This window comes from Grus americana, chromosome 2, assembly GCF_028858705.1.
Source record: "Grus americana isolate bGruAme1 chromosome 2, bGruAme1.mat, whole genome shotgun sequence".
Lineage (NCBI taxonomy): Eukaryota > Metazoa > Chordata > Aves > Gruiformes > Gruidae > Grus > Grus americana.
Genome location: NC_072853.1, coordinates 165779070 through 165798814, shown reverse-complemented (window position 1 = coordinate 165798814; position 19745 = coordinate 165779070). Strand labels below are relative to the sequence as shown.

General features: G+C 52.4%; 1 protein-coding gene across 2 annotated transcripts; it reads left to right on the top strand.

Annotated features, from left to right (window-relative positions):
• Positions 1-1486: 1486 nt before the first annotated feature.
• On the top strand, positions 1487-19370 carry HHATL (hedgehog acyltransferase like). 2 transcript variants are annotated; one of them, XM_054816511.1, is made up of 12 exons: positions 1487-1669; positions 3459-3605; positions 4158-4225; positions 4603-4716; positions 4866-5060; positions 5921-6130; positions 9695-9866; positions 13387-13531; positions 13839-13874; positions 14604-14805; positions 16241-16382; positions 17620-19370. In XM_054816511.1, the coding sequence occupies exons 2-12, from the start codon at positions 3500-3502 to the stop codon at positions 17739-17741; spliced, it is 1512 nt and encodes a 503-aa protein (XP_054672486.1). In that variant the 5' UTR covers positions 1487-1669; positions 3459-3499; the 3' UTR covers positions 17742-19370. The 2 variants fall into 2 exon arrangements, with proteins under 2 accessions (XP_054672486.1, XP_054672487.1); XM_054816512.1 differs by lacking the exon at positions 5921-6130 and having other exon boundaries at positions 17620-19364.
• Positions 19371-19745: the final 375 nt, after the last annotated feature.

Genomic DNA, 19745 nt, shown 5'->3' with positions numbered 1-19745 from the left:
CCCCCGTTTCTGGCCCCGTGCCCACGCAATGGGGCCCGTTGTGCCACCAATGCAGCAGATGCTCGGAGAGAAGGATTTGGGGATGGTTTTGGTTTCTGCATGGGGGAGTGAGTGGGTTTGGGAGCCAGGGAGGGTGACGGGGACCCGTCGGTCCCCTGGTGACCCTTTGCTCGTTGCCTTCCTATACCGCAGCGAGCCGATGTCCGTCTGCACATGCTGGCGGGGGGGATGGACACGATTTTCCCTCCTGCTGAGGCTCCTTGACGTATGGCCGCGGCTGGCCATACGCCCCAGCCCTCCACAGGCGCGTGGAGCATGATGAATCGCGTTGCTGTGCTTATCGGCACCGATCTCTTAATTACTTTGCCTCTAAGCACCCAGTCAATTATGCCAAGGTCTGAAGAGCCGAAGTCCCCCCGCAGGGACTGAGCTGGGGCAGCAGGACGAAGGCTCCGGGGCATCCGAGGGGCAGGCAACCGAATCCTGCCCCGGCTGCTGCAAATTAAAGTGGCTCATTAGGCGCTTAAATTGTTGGCGATAACAGCCATGGCCAAGGTTCTCTATGGAGAGCCTCCCTCCATGCGTATCAAGTTAAAACTGCTGCTAAAAAGCATTTTTGTTTGTGGCCAGTGTAACAGCAAAGCTGGGCTGACCCGAGGGGTGCCCCGTCCTGGAGATCCTCCCTCCTAAGCCCAGAACACGATTCCCTTGCCCCAAAGCAGACAGCCCACGGAGGTATTTATAAAATCTAGGGTCATCAGCCTTGTTTCTCTCCCTGAGCCTACAGGCAGCCCAGGAGATGCTCGGGGATGTCAGCCCCAGCGTGAGCTCTCCCCAAATCTCATAGGGGTTTGGTAGAAAGAGCTTGGCGTGGGACACGGAGACAGGCCCGATGCTGCGTTGACTTGTTCTTGGCTGACTTGTGTTTGCACACCCCGAAATAACAGAGGCCAAAACTCAACCCAGCCCCTTCCAATCCCGTTTGGTCGCAGATGCCGAAAGTGGGGAAGGAGCCCCCGAAGATGGTTTGTAGAGATGTTGTAACCCCCGAGCCCTGTGCTGATTTAAACACTGCCTGAGCCGGGAAGGAATCGCACCTTTTGGCTCTGTGCCTCAGTTTCCCCATCCCCATGCAGTGATAGCTGCCTCCCCTCCTGCACAAGATGATGGAGGCTACTCCCTCCCTTGCCGGGCTCAAAGAGGGGCACCGAAACACCCCTGGGAGGGAATCAGTCCCTGCGTGGGGGCTGCCGTGCCCCAGGGCTCCCGTGGCCGCCCCCGGGCCGTGCTCCCTGGCCCGGGGACAGCTTTGGCAGCCAGCACAGGTCCTCTCCAGCAGCTGCCGTGACAGACAGCTCCTGAACCAGCCCCCCTCTGCAGTGCTGCTCTAAAATAAAAATACCTCCCGCCCGCTCCACTCCACTCCCGGCCAAACTTCCTCCAGGGGCAAGGTGGGGGACGGCAGCCCAAAAATACACCCGGCCGCCCCCCGCAAGCCGGGCTGAGAGATGCTGTAGGGCAGGCCAACGGCCCCCAAAACCTTTCGTCCCTTTTGCCCCCCCCCCACCCCCCCACCCCCTGTTCTCCCCTACTGCCGCCCCCCGTCGCGGTGCCGGACGCTGGATCCCCGCACCCTCGCCCACGTCCACCCGCGGCCCCGGGGCTCAAGGTCAGTAGCGGGGAGCGATGCGGGGCTGGGGGGGGTGTGTGTGTGTGTGTGCCAACACGCTGTTCCCGCAGTCCCGGGGCTTTTTGTCACCTCCGGGGGCAGCGGAGAGGAGCGGAGGGGCGGGGGGGGGGGGGGGGGGGATGAGGATGCTGCTGCTCCGCAGCTGGGGAGAGGGGGGGGGGCTGTGCTGGGGCCCCCCTCGATGCACCTGACTCGACAGCCCGGGAGCAGAGTTAAAAATTATCCGAGGGGTCCCCCCGCCAGCACCCCTCGCCCACCGCAGGGTCCCCAGCGGCAACCGGGGGCCGTGAACCGCCTCGACCCGGCTCATTTGCGGGGTGGTCTTGCACTCCCCCCGCCCCCCCCCCAAAAAAAAAAAAAAAAGAAAAAAAGCCTTGAAAAGTAAGGAAAGGAGAAAAAAAGGCTCTTGAAAGCCGTATCCCCGAGTGCCCTCCCGCCGCAGGGGGACCGCAGGGCGGCGGCAGCGCGCCCGTCCGCAGCGGCCCCGCACGGGGGGAGCGGCCGCGGAGCGACCCCCGCACCCCCGGGACCGTGCCCAGCCCGGGAGAGCGCCCTTCCCGCCGGGAAAAGGGTTTCCTCCAGCATTGGGGAAGATGGGGTCACCCCGCATCGCTGCCAACGACCCCCTTTCCTCCCCCAGCTCTTAAAAAATTCAGTGACAAAAAAAAAAAAAATAAAATTAATAATAAATAGAAATTAAATAAGCACCCACGGCAAAAGCTTTGCGATACAGATGCGAAAGCAGATTGTGACCGGGTCGCCTTTTACTGCTGCCTAAAAGCACAGTTACGCTCCTTATTCCCTTCAAAGCGCCCCGCGCCGTCGCGGGGGTTGCGCCCCACCGCTCGCGGGGTCCCCCCACCCGCGGGGGATGTCCACGGGTGGGTGACAGTGCCGGAGAAGGAGGTGGAGGATGAGTACCAGAGGAGGATGCCCTCTCCCCCCGCACACCGTCTGCTCCAGCCCTGAATTGCGTTTTCAGCAGCTGCCGGACACGCAGCCGGGAGGCTGCAGAGCTCGGGGCGGGCTGAAAGGCACGTCGCCCCGGGGTTAATTAGCCTTGGCAGGAGTAATTAGTCCAGGGCTAATTGCGGAGTTGAACATCGGCATCCCCCGAGCCCTGCCGATGCCTCTGGGCAGAGCGGCCGCGGGGGGGGGGGGGGGGGGGTCAGCCATGCCTGCGGGGTGCTAAAGCTCGTGGCTGGGAGCAGTTTGGGGCCACGGGGCTTTAGGAGCCCCCCGAAAGCTCGAGGTTGGGCAAAACCGCAGCAGAAGGTGAGCAGCAGCCTGGGGCACGGGAGTAGGAGCATCCCATCACATCCCCTCCAGCACAGGCATCTTTGTGCTCTATCCTGGATCCCCTCCAAGGATCCAGTTAGGATTGGGGGAGGGCATCAGAGACACGCTGGAGGAACCCCATCCTAGGCGGCTGGTGTCCCGGAGCGTCTCTGAACATTGGGATGGATGCAGATTTCTGGGAAAAGCCCTTTAGCGGGACCACCCGGCCGAGCTGCCCCCAGCGCCTGGCCCCTGGGTTGGTTTTGCAGCAGGACTCAGCAGGAGCCTGGCTCCCCACACCTGAGTTGTGACCCAGGGCTCAGCCCCAGGTGATACCATCTTCTCCTTCTCTTTAGCTACCAGCCTTCAAGGAAGCCCACAAAGCAGAGCTGCTGAGAACCAGCAGCAATTTAAGGGTGGTTGAGAGGTGGGGTGGCAGGTGAGACCTCACCCTTGGGTTTTTTCCTTCTCTCCTCCTCCTTTTTCCCAGGTCTGGATCCCCCACAGCAGCTGGGGTGGTAACCTGCTGCCATGGGGGTGAAAACAATGCTCCCCAGCTACGAACTGGGGTTTTACGCTCTCGCTGTGACGTGTGCCGTGGTGTACAGCGGCAGCGGGATCTTTGAAGCATCTAGAGGTAACACTCCCCATCGTATCCCCCGTGGAGGGAGGGGGTCCTGGGAGGGAGGATGGATGTAAGGCGGCTGTTGATACCAGCAGCAGATCCTTGGCTTTTATTTTTGCCGAGAACAGCTTGGGAATCCTTTGCAAGGATTCAAAAAAGATTTTTGCCTTTTTGCTTGGTTACCCTCTTGGTCTCCATTTCCATGGCTCAGGGCATGGCATGTCTCAGCTCTCCAGCCAGTGCCTGAAACAGGCAACCACCCTGCCTACATAGGGCTGGTTCCCAATTTTTTTTTGTCTGGAAGCCCAAATAAATGAAAATTACAAGGGATTAGTCGGGGGTCTCTGGGATGTGGCACTGCCCAAAGGCTTTGCTGGGGAGTCATGCAGAAATAGTTGAGGTTCCTGACTCCTATGGTTATCCATAGGAATGAGGAGCTTTTGGGATGGGGTGTTTGAGCCCTGATGGCTCATCGTCACAGTGAGGAAGGCTCCCTGCCTTGCTGAAACCCGGGCCCCATTTCCCAGAGCTGTTTCTCTCCCCGTCACTCTGGTTCTTTTGCAGACAGCATGAACAGAAAGGCCTTTCGGGACGGCATAAAGCCGGGCTGGCACTACTTCGGCAGGAAGATGGTAAGCGGAGGAAGGACTCAGTCTTTTCTAGCTACCGGTGACACGGTAGCTGACCGCTGGAGAAGCAGAGCTGGTTTGCTGCTGCTGACACACTTTTGCAAAGTCCACGTGACTCATATTTTTCTCCCTAAAGAAGCAGTCATGAAAAGATCAGCCCTGCAGCGCAGTGGATGCTCTGCTTTGTGTGCAGCGAGGCAAGCAACCTCTGCATGTCTTTCTTCCCTGGGGTTTTATGACCAAGCTGAAGTGCTCAGGAGCCATTGGGTGGAAAATGGGAAGAAAAGGCTCTGAAAGTTGTGTGGTTTCCCCTCCAGATGGGTGTTGGGGCAGAGATATGAGGGCTGGGGGCAGTAAGGTACCCGGTGCTGCTCCTGCAGGACATGGCTGATTTCGAGTGGGTGATGTGGTTCACCTCGTTCAGGAACGTCATCATCTTCGCCCTCTCGGGACATGTACTTTTCGGCAAGATCTGCTCCATGACGGTGCCACAGGTGAGCCAGGGACATGGAGGGATGGATTTGAAAGCACCAGGGTGACCTGGGATCTGTGGAGGGGGCTTAGGGGATGTTCTAGGATGGGGGGAGCAGGGTTGGGGCTTTCACCAAGCTGACCACGGGTCGGGGCCGCTCTCTTCTCGCAGCACCGGGCTGTGGTGTACATGCTCTATGGGATCCTGGCCGTGCTGGGCAGCATGGGACTCGTCTACCTGATGATCATCCTTTCTCACTGCCTTGTCCTCTACTCCGTTGCGCTGGCCAAGCAGAAGTGGCTCTGCTATGTGGCTGGGCTTTGCTGTCTCGCCTCATTCAAGGTGGAGCCGTTCAGCTCCTGGCAGGTAGGTGCTCACTCAGACCAGCCATCTACCTCATTTCCAGCCCACTTGTGTCCCTCTCCTTGGGTTTATCCCCAGGGAGGGATCCTGGGGCACCCCCAAACCCTGGGGATTTCTCCTGGCTGTGTCAGAGCTCCCACAGGGTTTGAGAGGGAGAGGACTGTTGTGCCCCTGAGCTTGGGAATAACCCCATGGGGGCTATGTTGTGTTTTGGTGGCTTCACGCTACGCCAAAGCTCAGGACACCCGAGTCCTTCTTGCTACTCAGGCAACAGCTTGTCAGCCAGGTAAGACATGTTCCTGCCCTGTGCCTCAGTTTCCCCACCTGTAAAAGTGCTGGGATGGGTTCAATGATGCCTATGTCTGTCTCTTAGGTCTCTGCCCAATTAAGGCTTTCTCTCACTGGTGAGTGGAGAGAAGCCCAGGAAGGACCTTATAAAGCTGTTCAGTCCCTCTGAAGGACAGTGCTGCCTGTCCTTGTCTGCTGCTTACCTCCTGAAATGCACTCCCACCTCTCCATCAGGCTCATGCTGGCTTTCCTTCACCTCCTGGGGAGGATTATGTCCCTGCCACAGGGTGACATTCCCACCACAGACCAAAGCCTGTGTGACCCACAGCTGCTTGGTGAAGACATGGCCAAGAGGATCTACCACTATCCAACTCCTCTGAGATGCAGAAGCCAGCTAGGAAATCAAGCCCCAGTTTTCTCCTTCCAACAGCAAGGGTCATTAGCTCCAGGGACAACTGGGTTTGGAGCATAAATAGAGGCTTTGCCTACTGCCCCGGGAGTGATGTCCTCCACAAAGCAAGAGAGCACAGAAGTGACACCACGTTCCTGGTGATAACTCTTTGTTTCTCATCCAGAGCGGGTTTGTAACGGGAGCTTTTGATCTTCAAGATGTCCTCTTCTATGGAGGAAGCAGCTTCACCATCATGCGCTGCATGAGCTTTGCACTCGAGAGCTCTGAGAGGAAAGAGGGCATCTATTCCATCTTTGACCTCCTCAAGTACAACTTCTACCTCCCCTTCTTCTTCTTTGGGCCTGTCATGACGTTTGACCAGTTCCATGCCCAGGTGAGTGCTCCTGAGGCCGGGCTGGAGGAGGACCTCTCCCTGAGTTTCTTTGCTTGGGTTTAATGCCTACAAAAAACCCTACTGTTTGCCACAGGGAAGGTGCAAATAGTTATAGAGCTTCTCATTGTCATGTAGAGTCTGTGGCCATAGTCAGGGCTGCACAATGATGCCATGATTTTTGCGGGAAAGGGCATAAACTGATGGGGTTTTAAGCTTCCCTTCTGGGTTTTTGGCCAGTGCCACTGATCAGTACAGGAGGAGAGACATTGCTGTGGTGAAAGCAGCATGCTGGGATGAGGAGGGGAGGGTTCAGCTTGTGTCCTTTCTTGCTGAACACCTGCACTGCTCAGTGCCTCGGTTTCCATGCACTGTCACCCCAGCAGCTCCATGCTGACCCACTGTGCAGTGCTGGGAGGCCGTGGTGAGAGCCAGACATGCGGTGCCCATCCATGGGACCTCTGCATGCTGGTGGCTGTGAAAGCAAGGGAAGTCTCATGTTTCCATCTGGCTTGTTAGCCCAGGGAGCGTGAATTTATGGAGATGGTCTGTGTTTCTTAAGAAGAAGTTAGTTCTCTAGAAATGAGTAAGATTGGGTGGAAGGCTGTGTTTCAGCGACCAGGGGCTTCCCCTGCTCCCCATGAAATACCCTGGTGCCCCAAGTCTTTGCCTGTATCACATAGAACCAAGGGGACTTTTTGAAGAGCAGATACCAAACAGTCCTGGAAAACATCAGCAGAAGCCTAGGCTGGGACAGCCCAACCTCTGTGGCTGTTTTACATCCAAAGATCAAGCCAAACGGCAGTGCTCAATGTGCTCTTCCCTCCTCACTCTTCCCATCCCAATACACCATCTTCCCACCCCTTTACACCAATGATCAACCATGGTCATCAAAGCAAACTGGTACTGCTTGCTAAGGGAAGGACCTCTTGCTTGGTCAGCAATGGTGCTGGGAAGAATTGCCACCACCCCTTTGTTTCCTTTTGAAGAGGAAAAGCTACATTGAATTTTTGGACCTCAATTGATGTCTGGGTGCAAGAGCGTTTCGGAATAAACATTTGTGAATTCAGAAGAAAAACCAGCCCAGGGCAGGGGAGAGCAGCCAGAGCCTCCCCGGTGAGGAGGAGACCAAAGATCCACCCAGCCCAGCATCTTCTCTCCAACTTTGGGCTGGTAGTGGTTGCCTAAGAAAGGGTCTGCAGTGGTCTTGTTTCCTCCAGTGAGCAGGATGAGCCCCGATCCAAGTTCTACTCCTTGCTAGCTGGTTCACCTGGGGCATTAACGATGTCATGCTGCAAGGATGAGAGTGCAAGATTGCGATCCCTTGGGTCTTGCAGGATCTATTTAAAAGGACTTTTATAGCATTTGATCCTGAAGATCACAAGGTCAGCTCATATCCCCTGTGAGGAATGCTCACGGTGCATCTGCATTGAGTCCACCAGCAGCCCATTCTCAGCAGACAAGCACTGGGAATGACCAGGCCCCAGCTGGATTCTTCTCCCCAGGCTGCTGGAAGAAATGTTTCATCCTAAGGCTTCATCTTTCCAGTTGTGTCTTATCTGTCAGGCTGCAGTCCAGGCAAGCATGGCTCCAGCAGCCCCGCTGTCCAAGCCCCTCTGGAGCAGGTGCAGTGCCCTGGGCTGCCCTCCTCACACCATGTTCCTCTTCCTTCCCCAGTTTCCATCAGTCTTTCCTATGAGATGGGCAGCCCTGGCTTCTTCTAACACTGCAACCAGGTATCTATAAACCAGGGCATTAAGCTGCTGATGTCTCCAAGACCTGAACTCCCACCACCCCTACAAGGCTTGATCTGGAGGGTCCTGTTCCTTTTGCACAGCCCCAAACCATGATGATTTTAGCCACTTAATGAGCACTTCCCCCCTCTGCTGCTTAAAATGCTCACCCCAAAGGCACAAGGAATAAGTCCCCAACCCCCTTCCCATGCCCTGGCCAGGGGTCCTGTCTTGGCCTAGCCACCACTGCCATCTCCTGGCTAGATACCCCCCCTGCACTGCTGCAGCTGCAGCTAATTGCAGAGGTTAATTCCTAATTACCCAGCAGCAATTACGGGGGCAAGCAGATGGACTCCTTTCCCCACGGTGGGGTGTATGGTCCAGTTAGGGAACGGATCTGTCTCTTTGGCTCCTACTGGTGCTATGTCCTGTTGGAGCCCTTGCACCCCCATGTATGGTGGGAACTCATCAGTACCAGGGCTTGGCCAGCCCCATTCCAGCTGAAAAGCATCTTCCTTGCTGGGGTGAGGGGATCTAATTCAGTTCTGTAGGGCTGGGAATGTGGGGAACACAGCCCTGATCCCAAAGGGGTGGTGGCAGACTACTGCCACCATGCACAGACATGAAGATGGGTGGGAAATGGGGTCCCCATTTCGTCTCACGTGTCTCCATGCCAGAGCCTGTCCTCTTTCAGCTTCTCCTCTGGCTTAGAGCCTAGTGGCCTCTTTGTATCCTTAAAGCACTTGGCATATAACAGACATGAAAAAATCTGGCAAAGGCTTTAATTCTCAGGAATCATCTGGATTTGACGACGGGGCTGGTGCGGCAGCCTGCAGATTGTGTTGGGAGAGCTCCCACCTCTCTCAGGGAATAAAGGGAAAGTAATAAACATAAGAGGATTTTGAATACAGCAGCAATTTTTACAGTGATGCAGGGAAGCAAGGACATCAGTCTGCCCAGTGTAATCCTGAAAGCTTGCTCTGATGATTTTCATATTACAACAGCCAGAGACATGACAGCTCCTGGAGGCAAAGCCTGGCACCTGTTTGTACAGGAAACAGCAGGGACAAAATCCCCATCGATCAGGTCCCAGCTGATTCAGGATGGCCCCTCGAGCAGCTCTCCCTTTCATTTACAGCAGGTGTCTGCAGAAGAAGCTCCAGACACCATCAGTCATCCTCCTCTTCCTCCCAAATAACCCTGGCCAAAAATAGGCATCTGGTCCCGGCAGAGCTGTCAGGTGGGAGAGACTCCAGCCTTGCTCCCAACTTCTCCTGGGCATGCAGATGTCCTTCCCTGCAGGCTGTGGCATCGTGTAGATGTGATGGGTATGGGAATTTGCTCCCCCTTATTGTCCTGTGGAATGGGCCACCCTTAAGCAAAGTTGACTTTCTGAACACACCCCTGCAGAAAGAGCATAAAACCCACCTCCCTGGTCGGTATGGTTTTCACCGCACCTAGGGTCCCTTAGGTGCAGCCAGACCTGTCACTGCTGTATCACAACATGTGCCTGCTCTTCTGGAAACCCCAGTGATGGGAACAGCCTTCGCTAGGTGGGTGATCCGGGAGGCACGTTGCTGCTGTGCTCAGCACTGAGGCTGGGGTGTTGGAGGGATGCCGTGGGTGGGACGTGTCCTGCTCCTTGTGGATGTGTTCACCTGATCTAGTCCCTTGGATCTTCCTTAATCAATGGAGAGTTGGGCAATGCAGTCCATGGTGTCATTTCTAAAGGAGAATGTTGAGTCCCCATTTGGACTTTGACCATTTCTCTGGATGGAGGAACATGCTGCCCATCCTCTCAGCTTAGCCCTTTCCTGGTTTGCCATCCCGGCAGGTGAGCACCCGAGAGCTGAGACGCAAAGATGATGAGATGAAGAATATCCGAGTCCATGCTCTCCTCCACGTGGGGGCCATAATTGCTGTGGACATCTTCTTCCACTTCTTCTACATCCTCACCCTTCCTTCTGACCTGAAGTTCATGAACCGCCTCTCGGATTGGTCCTTGGGTGAGTGGCCATGTTTGGACACGCTCACATCTGTACTCATCTTCAAGACAAAGATGAGTGATTCAGATCTCTATCCATCTCTATTGAGAGGCCTAGTCAATGCCTATGTTGGACAGGTTTGGGTAAAGCCCCTCTTCTTCCCAACCACAATGCGACAGAGCTGGGGTCTGTCAGATGGCATTGGTTTGACACACTCATAGGGTTGTGCAATGAATTGTTTCGCTTGGGGTTTAAGATGCTGAGTACCAAGCTGTTCCCATTGCCTTTAGACTGGAAGGGAGCTCCGAACCTCCAAATGTCAGCCCCATGCTGTTGAAAGAGAAACATTTGGTATCTCAGACACCTTCACAGGTGGCCACCCATTATGGTTGTTTGTGAGCCACTGAAATGGCCACAGGTGTCAGTTGTACAGAGAGTAGCTCAGGGGATTTGTAGCTGCTGTCTTCAACTACCTAAAGGAGAGTTGTAGAGAAGGTGAACTCTTCCCGGAGGCTGGCAGGGAAGAAGCAGGACACAATGAACAAGGTGCAGCAAGACCCATTGCTATCTGCAAACCCATGTAGCACAGGGAATAAACAAGAGGAGTGAGAGACATGCACATGCATGCAGGGCTACGATCTTATTGGCATCATGGAGATGTGGTGGGATGGCTCCTATGATTAGTGTATCGGGATGGAAGGATACAGGCTCTTAAGGAAGGACAGGCAGGGGAGACGAGGAGAGGGTGTCGCCCTCTATGTCAATGACTTACGGATCAGGATTAAAGGGAGGGTGGGGACAGGGGACATTATAGAGGGGGGTCTGCTACAGGCCACCGGACCAGGAAGACTGAGCAGATGAGGTCTTCTATAGACAGACAAGAGCAGCCTCATGTTCACAGGCCATGGTCCTCATGGGGGACTTCAACCACCTTGATGTCTGTTGGAGGGACAACACAGCAGGGCACAAGCAATCCAGCAGGTTCTTGGAATGCGTTGATGATAACTTCCTCCTCCAAGTGACAGAGGAGCCAACGAGGAGATGTGCCATGTTAGACCTTGTTCTCACCAACAAGGAGGGGCTGGTGGGGAATGTCAAGCTCAAGGGCAGCCTTGGCTGCAGTGACCATGAGATGGCGGAGTTCAAGATCCTCAGGGCAGCGAGGAGGGCACACAGCAAACTCACTGCCCTGGGCTTCAGGAGAGCAGACTTTGGCCTCTTCAGGGACCTGCTCGGTAGAGTACCATAGGACAAAGCCCCGGAAGGAAGAGGGGTCCAAGACAGCTGGTTGGTATTCAAGGGTCACGTCCTCCAAGCTCAAGAGCAACGCATCCCAGCAAAGAGGAAGTCTGGCAAAAATGCCCGGAGGCCTGCATGGATGAACAAGGAGCTCCTGGGCAAACTCAAACACAAAAAGGAAGCCTACAGAGGGTGGAAGCAAGGGCAGGTAGCCTGGGAGGAATACAGAGACATTTTCCGAGCAGCCAGGGATCAGGTTAGGAAAGTTAAAGCCCTGGTAGAGATTAATCTTTCCAGGGACATCAAGGGCAACAAGTAAAGTTTCTATAGATATGTCAGTGATAAAAGGAAGAGTAGGGAAAACGTGGGCCCTCTCCAGAAGGAAATGGGAGACCTGGTTACGTGGGATATGGAGAAGGCTGAGGTACTCAACGACTCTGGATTGAGAGCAGCCCTGAGGAGAAGGACTTGGGGGTGTTGGTTGATGAGAAGCTCAACATGAGCCGGCAATGTGTGCTTGCAGCCCAGAAAGCCGACTGTATCCTGGGCTGCATCAAAAGAGGTGTGACCAGCAGGTCGAGGGAGGAGACTCTGCCCCTCTAGTCCCTCCAGTGAGACCCCACCTGGAGTACTGCGTCCAGCTCTGGGGTCTTCAGTACAAGACCTGTTGGAGTGAGTCCCGAGGAGGCCATGAAGATGATCCGAGGGCTGGAGCACCTCTCCTGTGAGGACAGGCTGTGAGAGTTGGGGGTTGTTCAGTTTGCAGAAGAGAAGGCTCCAGGGAGACCATATAGCACCTTCCAGTCCCTAAAGGGGCTGCAGGAAAGCTGGAGAGGGACTGTTTACAAGGGCATGGAGTGGTAGGGCAAGGGGGAATGGCCTGAAGCTGAAGGAGGGCAGATTTAGTTTAAAGGATGAATTTTTTTACAAAGAGGGTGGTGAGGCCCTGGCACAGGTTGCCTAGAGAGGTTGTGGATGCCACATCCCTGGAAGTGTTTAAGACCAGGTTGGATAGGGCTTTGGGCAACCTGATCTAGTGGAGGGTGTCCCTGCCCATGGCAGGGGGTTGGAACTAGATAATTTTTGAGGTCCCTTCCAACCCAAACCATTCTGTGATTGTATGATGCTAAGAAAAAGTCTGATTACATGTAAGGTTTTTTGGGGTTTTTTTCTTAGAGTGGTCAAACATTGAAAGAGGGGCCCAAAGGGGTTATATATTCTCCAGAACCAGAGATATTCAATGTTTAAATGGACAAGGTCCAGAGCTACTTGATCTCCATTTGACATTGGCTGTGTTCTCAGCAGGGCTGGACTAGGAACCTCCAGAAGCCAAACTCCTAGGATGAGTAGTGGTAGCAGCACTGGCATTCAGCTGGCAGCTGGATGCAGGATTTCTGCTGGCCACATACACATCTGATGGCAGCACTTGAGATGCCATAGGGTATCTGACATCCACATGGGGCTGGCACAGGGCAAACGGGGGCTGGAGACGCCCCATGTCTCTCCAGAGTGGCAGGTGGAGGCCAGGAGAAAATCCTAATGCAGCTAGAATGGCACTAGCACTGTTTTAGGGTGCCCTAAGGGACCTTGGTGGACTGACCAAACATATGTGTTACTCCAGAGGGAGCCGAACTCCTCTGCAGGCTCTGCTGACTTTATTGACCAGATCTGCCTTGTCCACAGTGGGAGCTCAGGCACGGCTTACATCAAGGCACTGCATTGTCCTTAATCTGTGACCCGAATCCCACCAAGATGGGGGCATTTCAGCTTCTGTTTGTACAGGAATTTGAAATCTCTAGTGTTTGCTCCTGCAGGGATCATCTTCCAGTGTCAGATACATCTCCAAGCCAGAGATTCTGGCCCTGGCTCTGCTGTAGCATCAACGTTACATCTATGGCCACAAGGAGCTGTGGTGGGGGACATTTCGATGAAAGTGTCAATAAAACCTCAAAGGTCAGAGTCCAGAACTGTGATGAGTTTGTCATAGGTTAACAAGGCTTAGAGGGAAGGAAAGATCTTGTGCTGGAAGAAATGAGATCTCTATGACTTTCTTGAACTACCAGACCAATAATCAGTTTGCTCCCAAATACCACAAGAAAATATTGTCCTTTGGTTCAGGCTTCTTAAAAAGCTACTTAGTTTTAAAAGCTTTGCTGGTCCAAGACATCATTGCACTGTCCTCTTGATGATATGTTTATTGCAATAGACTACATGGTCCCAAGGGACATGACGTTCCCCAAAGTCCTGAAGTCAGTACATCCTGTGTTCCTCTTCATGTGTTCGATTCTCATTTTTGTTCCAGCTGGCTTGGCCTATTCCAATTTGGTGTACGACTGGGTGAAAGCTGCTGTCATGTTTGGGGTCATCAATACCATTGCTAGACTGGACCACTTAGACCCACCCCAGCCACCAAAATGCATCACCATGCTCTACGTCTTCGCAGAAACGTGAGTACCTCACATGTATTGATGAAGAGAGACAGCATGTTTGACCTGAATGAAATGTGGATGGAGGGGAGGAGGTCTGGGCTGTGCTTCTGAGCAGCTGGCCTGTAAGTTGGAGACTACCTACATTGAACAGTCTATACTGAACCCACAGTCTAGACCTGGCCATAGCCCAGGGAAATATTCTTGGGCAGGAAGCAAAGGATGAGATAGGTTATGACCACATTAGTAGTGGGACCTGTTCCAGGAAGGAGCATCGAGAACTGCTGTGAACATGGTTCTAATGTACTTTTTATCATCTGCATTTTAGGCATTTTGACAGAGGGATTAATGACTGGCTATGCAAGTAAGTGTCTAATCAACCATCTCTAGTCTGGTTCAGGGTCGTCTCTTTCATCATGTAACAATGAAGCATTAAATGCTGTTCATCCCAAAGCTGGGGTGTCCTCTCTTCTGGGTGAATCCCACAATGGCATGAAGTCACGTTTGGTCTGTTTACCCCTAAGACCATTGAATTAATCACCACAAAGTGCAACAGCCCTCCCCCAAAGTTAGAAATGAGTCCTGTCCCAGAAAACCCTTTAAGTCTGGTGGGTTTAGCGTTCCCTCAAGGGAGGAAGAGTCAGGTTCATATTCCACCAGGAGGAAAGGAGTATTGAGCCCAGGTCTCCTACATCCTGGGTAACAAGGGTGGCCTGAGCTCCATCTACATCTCCCTCAGCCCTTCAGCTCTCTTCAGCTATGACTACACACCAGCAAACCTGTACTGAAGTTGATGGCTCCTCTGTGCTGAAATCCTGTACACCAGCAAGCATGAGGTAGCCTGCAGCTCTATGGATCCCCACATTTTATCAACCCCTTACCTGCAAGAGGGTGAAAGGGTGGTATTTTGTCCTTAAGGAGCCATAGGTTTGTGAGGAAAACAAGCTACATGTAGCTGGACTGTAGTGAAAATCACTTTATTGCTAGAAGTTTTCAGCCAAAGCATCTTTCCTGGTGGGCCAGTGTGGGAGGAGGGACTCCAGAGGGCTCTCATTGATTATGGGGAGCACCAACCACTTTCCTTGGCTGTTAGGTATGTGTATGACCACATTGGAGAGAACCACGACAACATCATGAAAGAGCTCATGGCCACAATCGCTACCTTTGCTGTCACCACTCTGTGGCTGGGGCCCTGTGAGATCGTTTACATCTGGTCTGTCTTCAACTGCTTTGGCCTCAACTTTGAGCTCTGGGTGCAGAAGTTCTTCCAGCAGGAATCCTTTGCCAAACTGGAGGTGAGGAGTTGGGCTGCAAGTGGATGGGGGAAGATCAATGGATCTGGGGCCAAATCCGCTGCTGGAAAACATCCATGACTGTGCAGAGCTCAAACTTGTTTATACAAGATCCATTTTCAGCTGAGACTGAAAAGCAACATCCCTGATGATGCCATACAGCTCCATGTCCAGGCATCCTGCCTGGAGACCTGAAGCTCTCTCCTGTGGTCTTTGGCATCCTTGTGATTAACTGTGAAAGGGAAGCACAGTCCTGGTGCTCTGTAACCCTTCATTTTATGCACTGTGTCACCCACCCAGAGCAAATTAACATCTGCCCCTATGATGTTTCATGGGAAATTTAGGTTGGGTGTAGAGCTTTCAGAGGGAAAATAGAGGTCCAAGAGAACAAGGAATGCAGCCCTAAGGAGGCATCAAAGTACCACAGATGGACACAAAATCTGAGGTCTGTCCATGGGAAAATGTTTATACATTTCCATATGGAAATCATTTGTTCTTCTTCTGCAAAACATCTTGGCATTCTGAGTGGTTTTGATCTGATTTCTGATAAAATCAAACGCTGAGGTACTGGTATGAATTATTTTCAAACCACTCCAAAGCTTAGTGCCCCAACTCTGTTTGGGACCAAGGTGCCTTGGGGACACATTGGAAAAAAAGCTTGGGAAACTCCATCCTGAAAACAATTCTGTTGCTTGTTTTGCCCAACCTAAAGTCCTGACGTCCTAAACTTGTTCAGTAGACTCTTTTTGAATAAAAACTTCGGAGAGCAGTCCTCCCATTTGCTCTACTCATTGAACTTTTAATCAGATTATAGCATTCGCAGGCAGTGAAATCTCCTTCCCTGTGGCACCGCAATTCTCAGCGCTAAGTGGCCTGGGGATTCATCGTGCTCTTTGAAGGTTGCTGTAAAACACTTCCCCACTCCACACGCAGCAGCTGCTCCTGAGGATTATGTGCCAGTGACAATTTCACTCTGCTGCCGTCACTAGTTTTCAGTTATCTTTTTTTTTTTTTTTTTTTTAATTCCTAAGAAAAACAGTTTCTACCACGAGCTGGGAGTGATTTGTTCATAGGGCTAATAATAATCGTGGTATACAACAGCATCCATCTGTCTTGAGGAATGGCTTACCCAAGGCAACAGATGAAGAAAGCAGTACTCAGCCCTTACAATTAGCTTGAAACCATGCATAACATCTTGCCCCTACTCATTGCACCTTGAAACACCAGTCCAGAGTCCCAAAGGCATCTGAGTTCAGTAGCAGAGCAGAAGTTTTGCCTTGTCCTTATGATTCTTCATCCCAGAGACACTAAGGGCTGCTCTAATTTTCACCTACGTCTCTGCGATCCAAGCTGGAGTTTGGCTAGAGTTGGACCTGTGCATCCCCTTTCCTTACAGCCACGTTTTTTTTCTCACTCTCTGCTCTTCTCCCCTCCACAGGCCAAAATGCCAGCGGCCATGTCTCGACGGATTAGGGCAGTTTTTGGGGCAGCAAATTTCTGGGCCATCGTCCTCTACAACATCCTAGCCCTCAACAGCCTGGAGTTTGCACTTCTGGTCACCAAAAGACTCCTTCTGACGGGTAAGGTGCTACCAGCCTTCCCCATCAAGGCACCCTTGTCTTAATGGGGTGACACTGGTAGGGGAGCTGAGAACTGGGACTTCCAAGTCCTCTTGGTGCCCTGGCTTGTTACGTGGCTGCTCTCAATGCTCTTCATTATTGTTCGAAAAGTGCAGGAAGCTGTTTCTTAGCTCCCATCCTTCTCATGTGAGCTTTCTGGGGTATGAGCTGCCTTCCAGGTGTGCTTGTAGAGCTCCTAGCACAGCCTGCCACTGTGATTTAGACTCCTTGCAGCAACGCAAAGGTCACATTTGCCCCACCAAGGTGGGTTGTGAAATGGTCCCATTGCTGGAGAAAGCTCCTTTTGCTTTAGCAGTTGCTCCTGCGTCAACCTGAAGGTGACAGGTACAAATCCTTGTCGTAGGCTCCTAATGAACCTTATCTGTACATTTTAAATCAGTGGATGATGGCACTATTTTGAAGTCTTCTTGAGCAGCCCAGGGTATAAATAGCCATCAGGAGCCCACATCCTCCAGCCCTCTCTGGGACGGGGCTGGCATAGGAAATGGATAATGTGACGCTCTGGGCTCAGTGTGCCAGAAATGCCTGCCCGCTGAGCTAGCTGGCTTTTGCTGGTTGCGTTATTCATTTCAGAGGTCCTGTTTTAGCAGGTACAAAACCTGTGTCTCCCCTCTGCTGTGGATACCAGACTCATGGTTACAAATGCCGTCAGACCCTTCCTAAATGGAGGGAGAGCTCCCAGCTCTCAGTCACTTACCTAGGTGACAAAAACATGTGTTTTCTGGGCACACACTGTGTCCCCATTAGGTATGGGACAAGGTTGGGGTTGATCCTCAGCATCAGTGGGGCACAAATCTTCTAGAAGGTCACAGTGCTGAACAACGATGGACATGGGCAGGTTGAATGGGCAGAAAGTCAACCACTAAGTCTGAACTTGGAAGGCAGAAGGAGTTTTGGAGGTAAGGGAGTGCTCAAAGCCACTCCAGCATGTTTCCACATTAACCGTGGCCCATGATGCCTTCGTGAGTTCAGCCACCACTTCATCTAAAGTCTGATTCTGGGAATTTTTCTCTCTCGGTGAAGCTGTAGGGCTGGATCCACAATGGAAAATGTCGTTGGCCATCGTGAACTTGTGGCACCTCTCAAATCCTCCTGAGATGCAGCAGTGCTGGAGAAGAGCTGGCCCTGCTAGGCAAGCAGGTATACCAAGATGACCATGTCTCCCTCCATCTTCTAGGTTTCCCTGTCAGCACCTTGTCCATCTGGTTCATCACGTACTGCGGAGTGCAGCTGATCAAAGAGCGTGAGCGCATCCTGGCCATCGAGGAGGAGAAGTGTGACAAAGCAAAGGTGGAGTAGAGGGAGGCATTGAAGGGGCTTGTCCCAAAGCCTCATCTCCCCTCCTGCCACCGCTGCCAGGCCAGACACTGGCAAGGGCTCTCCAAGCACTCCTGACAATTGGACTGCTATAGCTCACCCATGCAGAAGTCACCTGGAAGGTGCAGATTACCCCATTGCTGCAGAAAAGATTTTCTATATGACACAGTGCTGCAGGAAAGATTTTCTGTAAGAAACAGTGGGCATTTCTCAGGCTCCCCATGCATGGCAGACTGCTGAGGTAGGCTCCCAGGACATTTCTTTAGTGCCACCAGGAGCCATCCCCATCATTTTTCTGACCCTCTGACATTGTGCAGACCTAAAGATTTCACCTCCTGCTTCCCATAACACTTGGTCCACCAGCACTCGGCTCTCCCGCAGGACCCATGGCCCATGTGTCCCAGAGGAGACTCTCCAAGTCCCATGGCTGGAGGTTTTAGGGTGGGCCAGACACACAGCTATGAGAAAGGAATTAGCTGGAGCTGAGCCTGCTCTGAGCAGACCATCTCCAGGTCAATTCCAGCCCAAGCATCCCATGTTTCCTTCACCACAAGAAACGGTCAGCATCTATGGTTGTGCAGTAAGGACTGTGAAATGGTTCAGCATGATCTATACCTACCAAGAGGCTAATAAATAAATAGTACAATCTTTATAGCAAAGGGAAGGAGGACCAGGAATGGCACATTGAAGGGTAATTATCTCCCCACCACTGTCAGTGGTGCAGAGTGATAGCTGTTACAATCTCTGCAAAACAGGTCCCTTCAGTGCTAAATGTCTTGAAAAAAATGATTTAGTGCCAACATCAGGCATAGTTAATGAGAGTGCGGGAACCATACCTGCTTCACAGCCATCGCGCATTGTGTACACGTCGCCTGGGGAGTGGGCATGCCAAAGAAATACAACTGCTTGGTCCCCAGGCCCCAACTCAGACTCAAAGAGCCCTCCACTGCTGGGTCCAAGACCAATGTGGCCACCACAACCATCCTGCTGTGATACGTGTCCTGGGACTCAAACCAAATCCCACTTGCCTTTTTTACATGCCATGGACAAAGATTTAAGCTCACATTCCTGCCCATGGCTGTGGAATAGAAGATGCTGTAGCCAACTCTTGCTCATCTCCAGCCATCCATCCCTTTACTTAACCGACTTCGGTGCACGCAGCCTAAGCCCGTGACTGCATGGCTGAATGAGCACACACATACGTACAGCCAAAGGAGAAAGACCCTGAATGAAGGGCAGTGACTTGGGCCTGGGTGGTGGAGGGAAAGCCCACGATATCCTCCTTGGAGAAACAGACTTTGGGACACTGCATAGGGAGTGCATTGAATAAATGTACACAGTGCCTTGGGGAAAAGGTGAGTTAATAACTGAAAAATAGCTCTGCCTCTCTTGCACTTTAGAGTAACTTTCAGTGGCCTTATGTCTGAGTTATGGTGATGTTTGGTGAGGGCAGAATCTGGACCACTTTGCAATGTGGGTCAAGACGCTTGGTGCTGGTATTCTGGCTTCCCTATGGATGAAACAGGATCGGTTCCTAGCCAGCTTTCAGCTCTGCCAAAGTAATTTGTGAAGTCCCTGATAAATGTCATTTATTTATGTAGTAAATAAATGTTGGACATCTGTGGTGCCTGTCGCTCATCACGTATGCTGCTGTAATGTAGGTGACACCCTGCCATCAGAGCTGAGAGACACAAGGATCTGTTTGCAGGTCCTCACCTCCCACCCCTAATAGTGACGCAAGAGTTTAACAGAAATCCACCTCAGTGGCATCACCAGATTGAAGGTTTGGCTGCAGCTCAATTCATATTCACCTTTATTTTGACTTCACCTTTGTACTGGTGAAATATCATAGGCCTACTGCCATCATACTGTCATCCATGTAGTTTTTGAGTTAGAAGCCATGTTGGTTTTATTTCTGGGAACTCGACCAAAAATCTTGGAATTAAGGGCAGATATTGTGCCTCAGTGGCATCTCTAGGCACATCC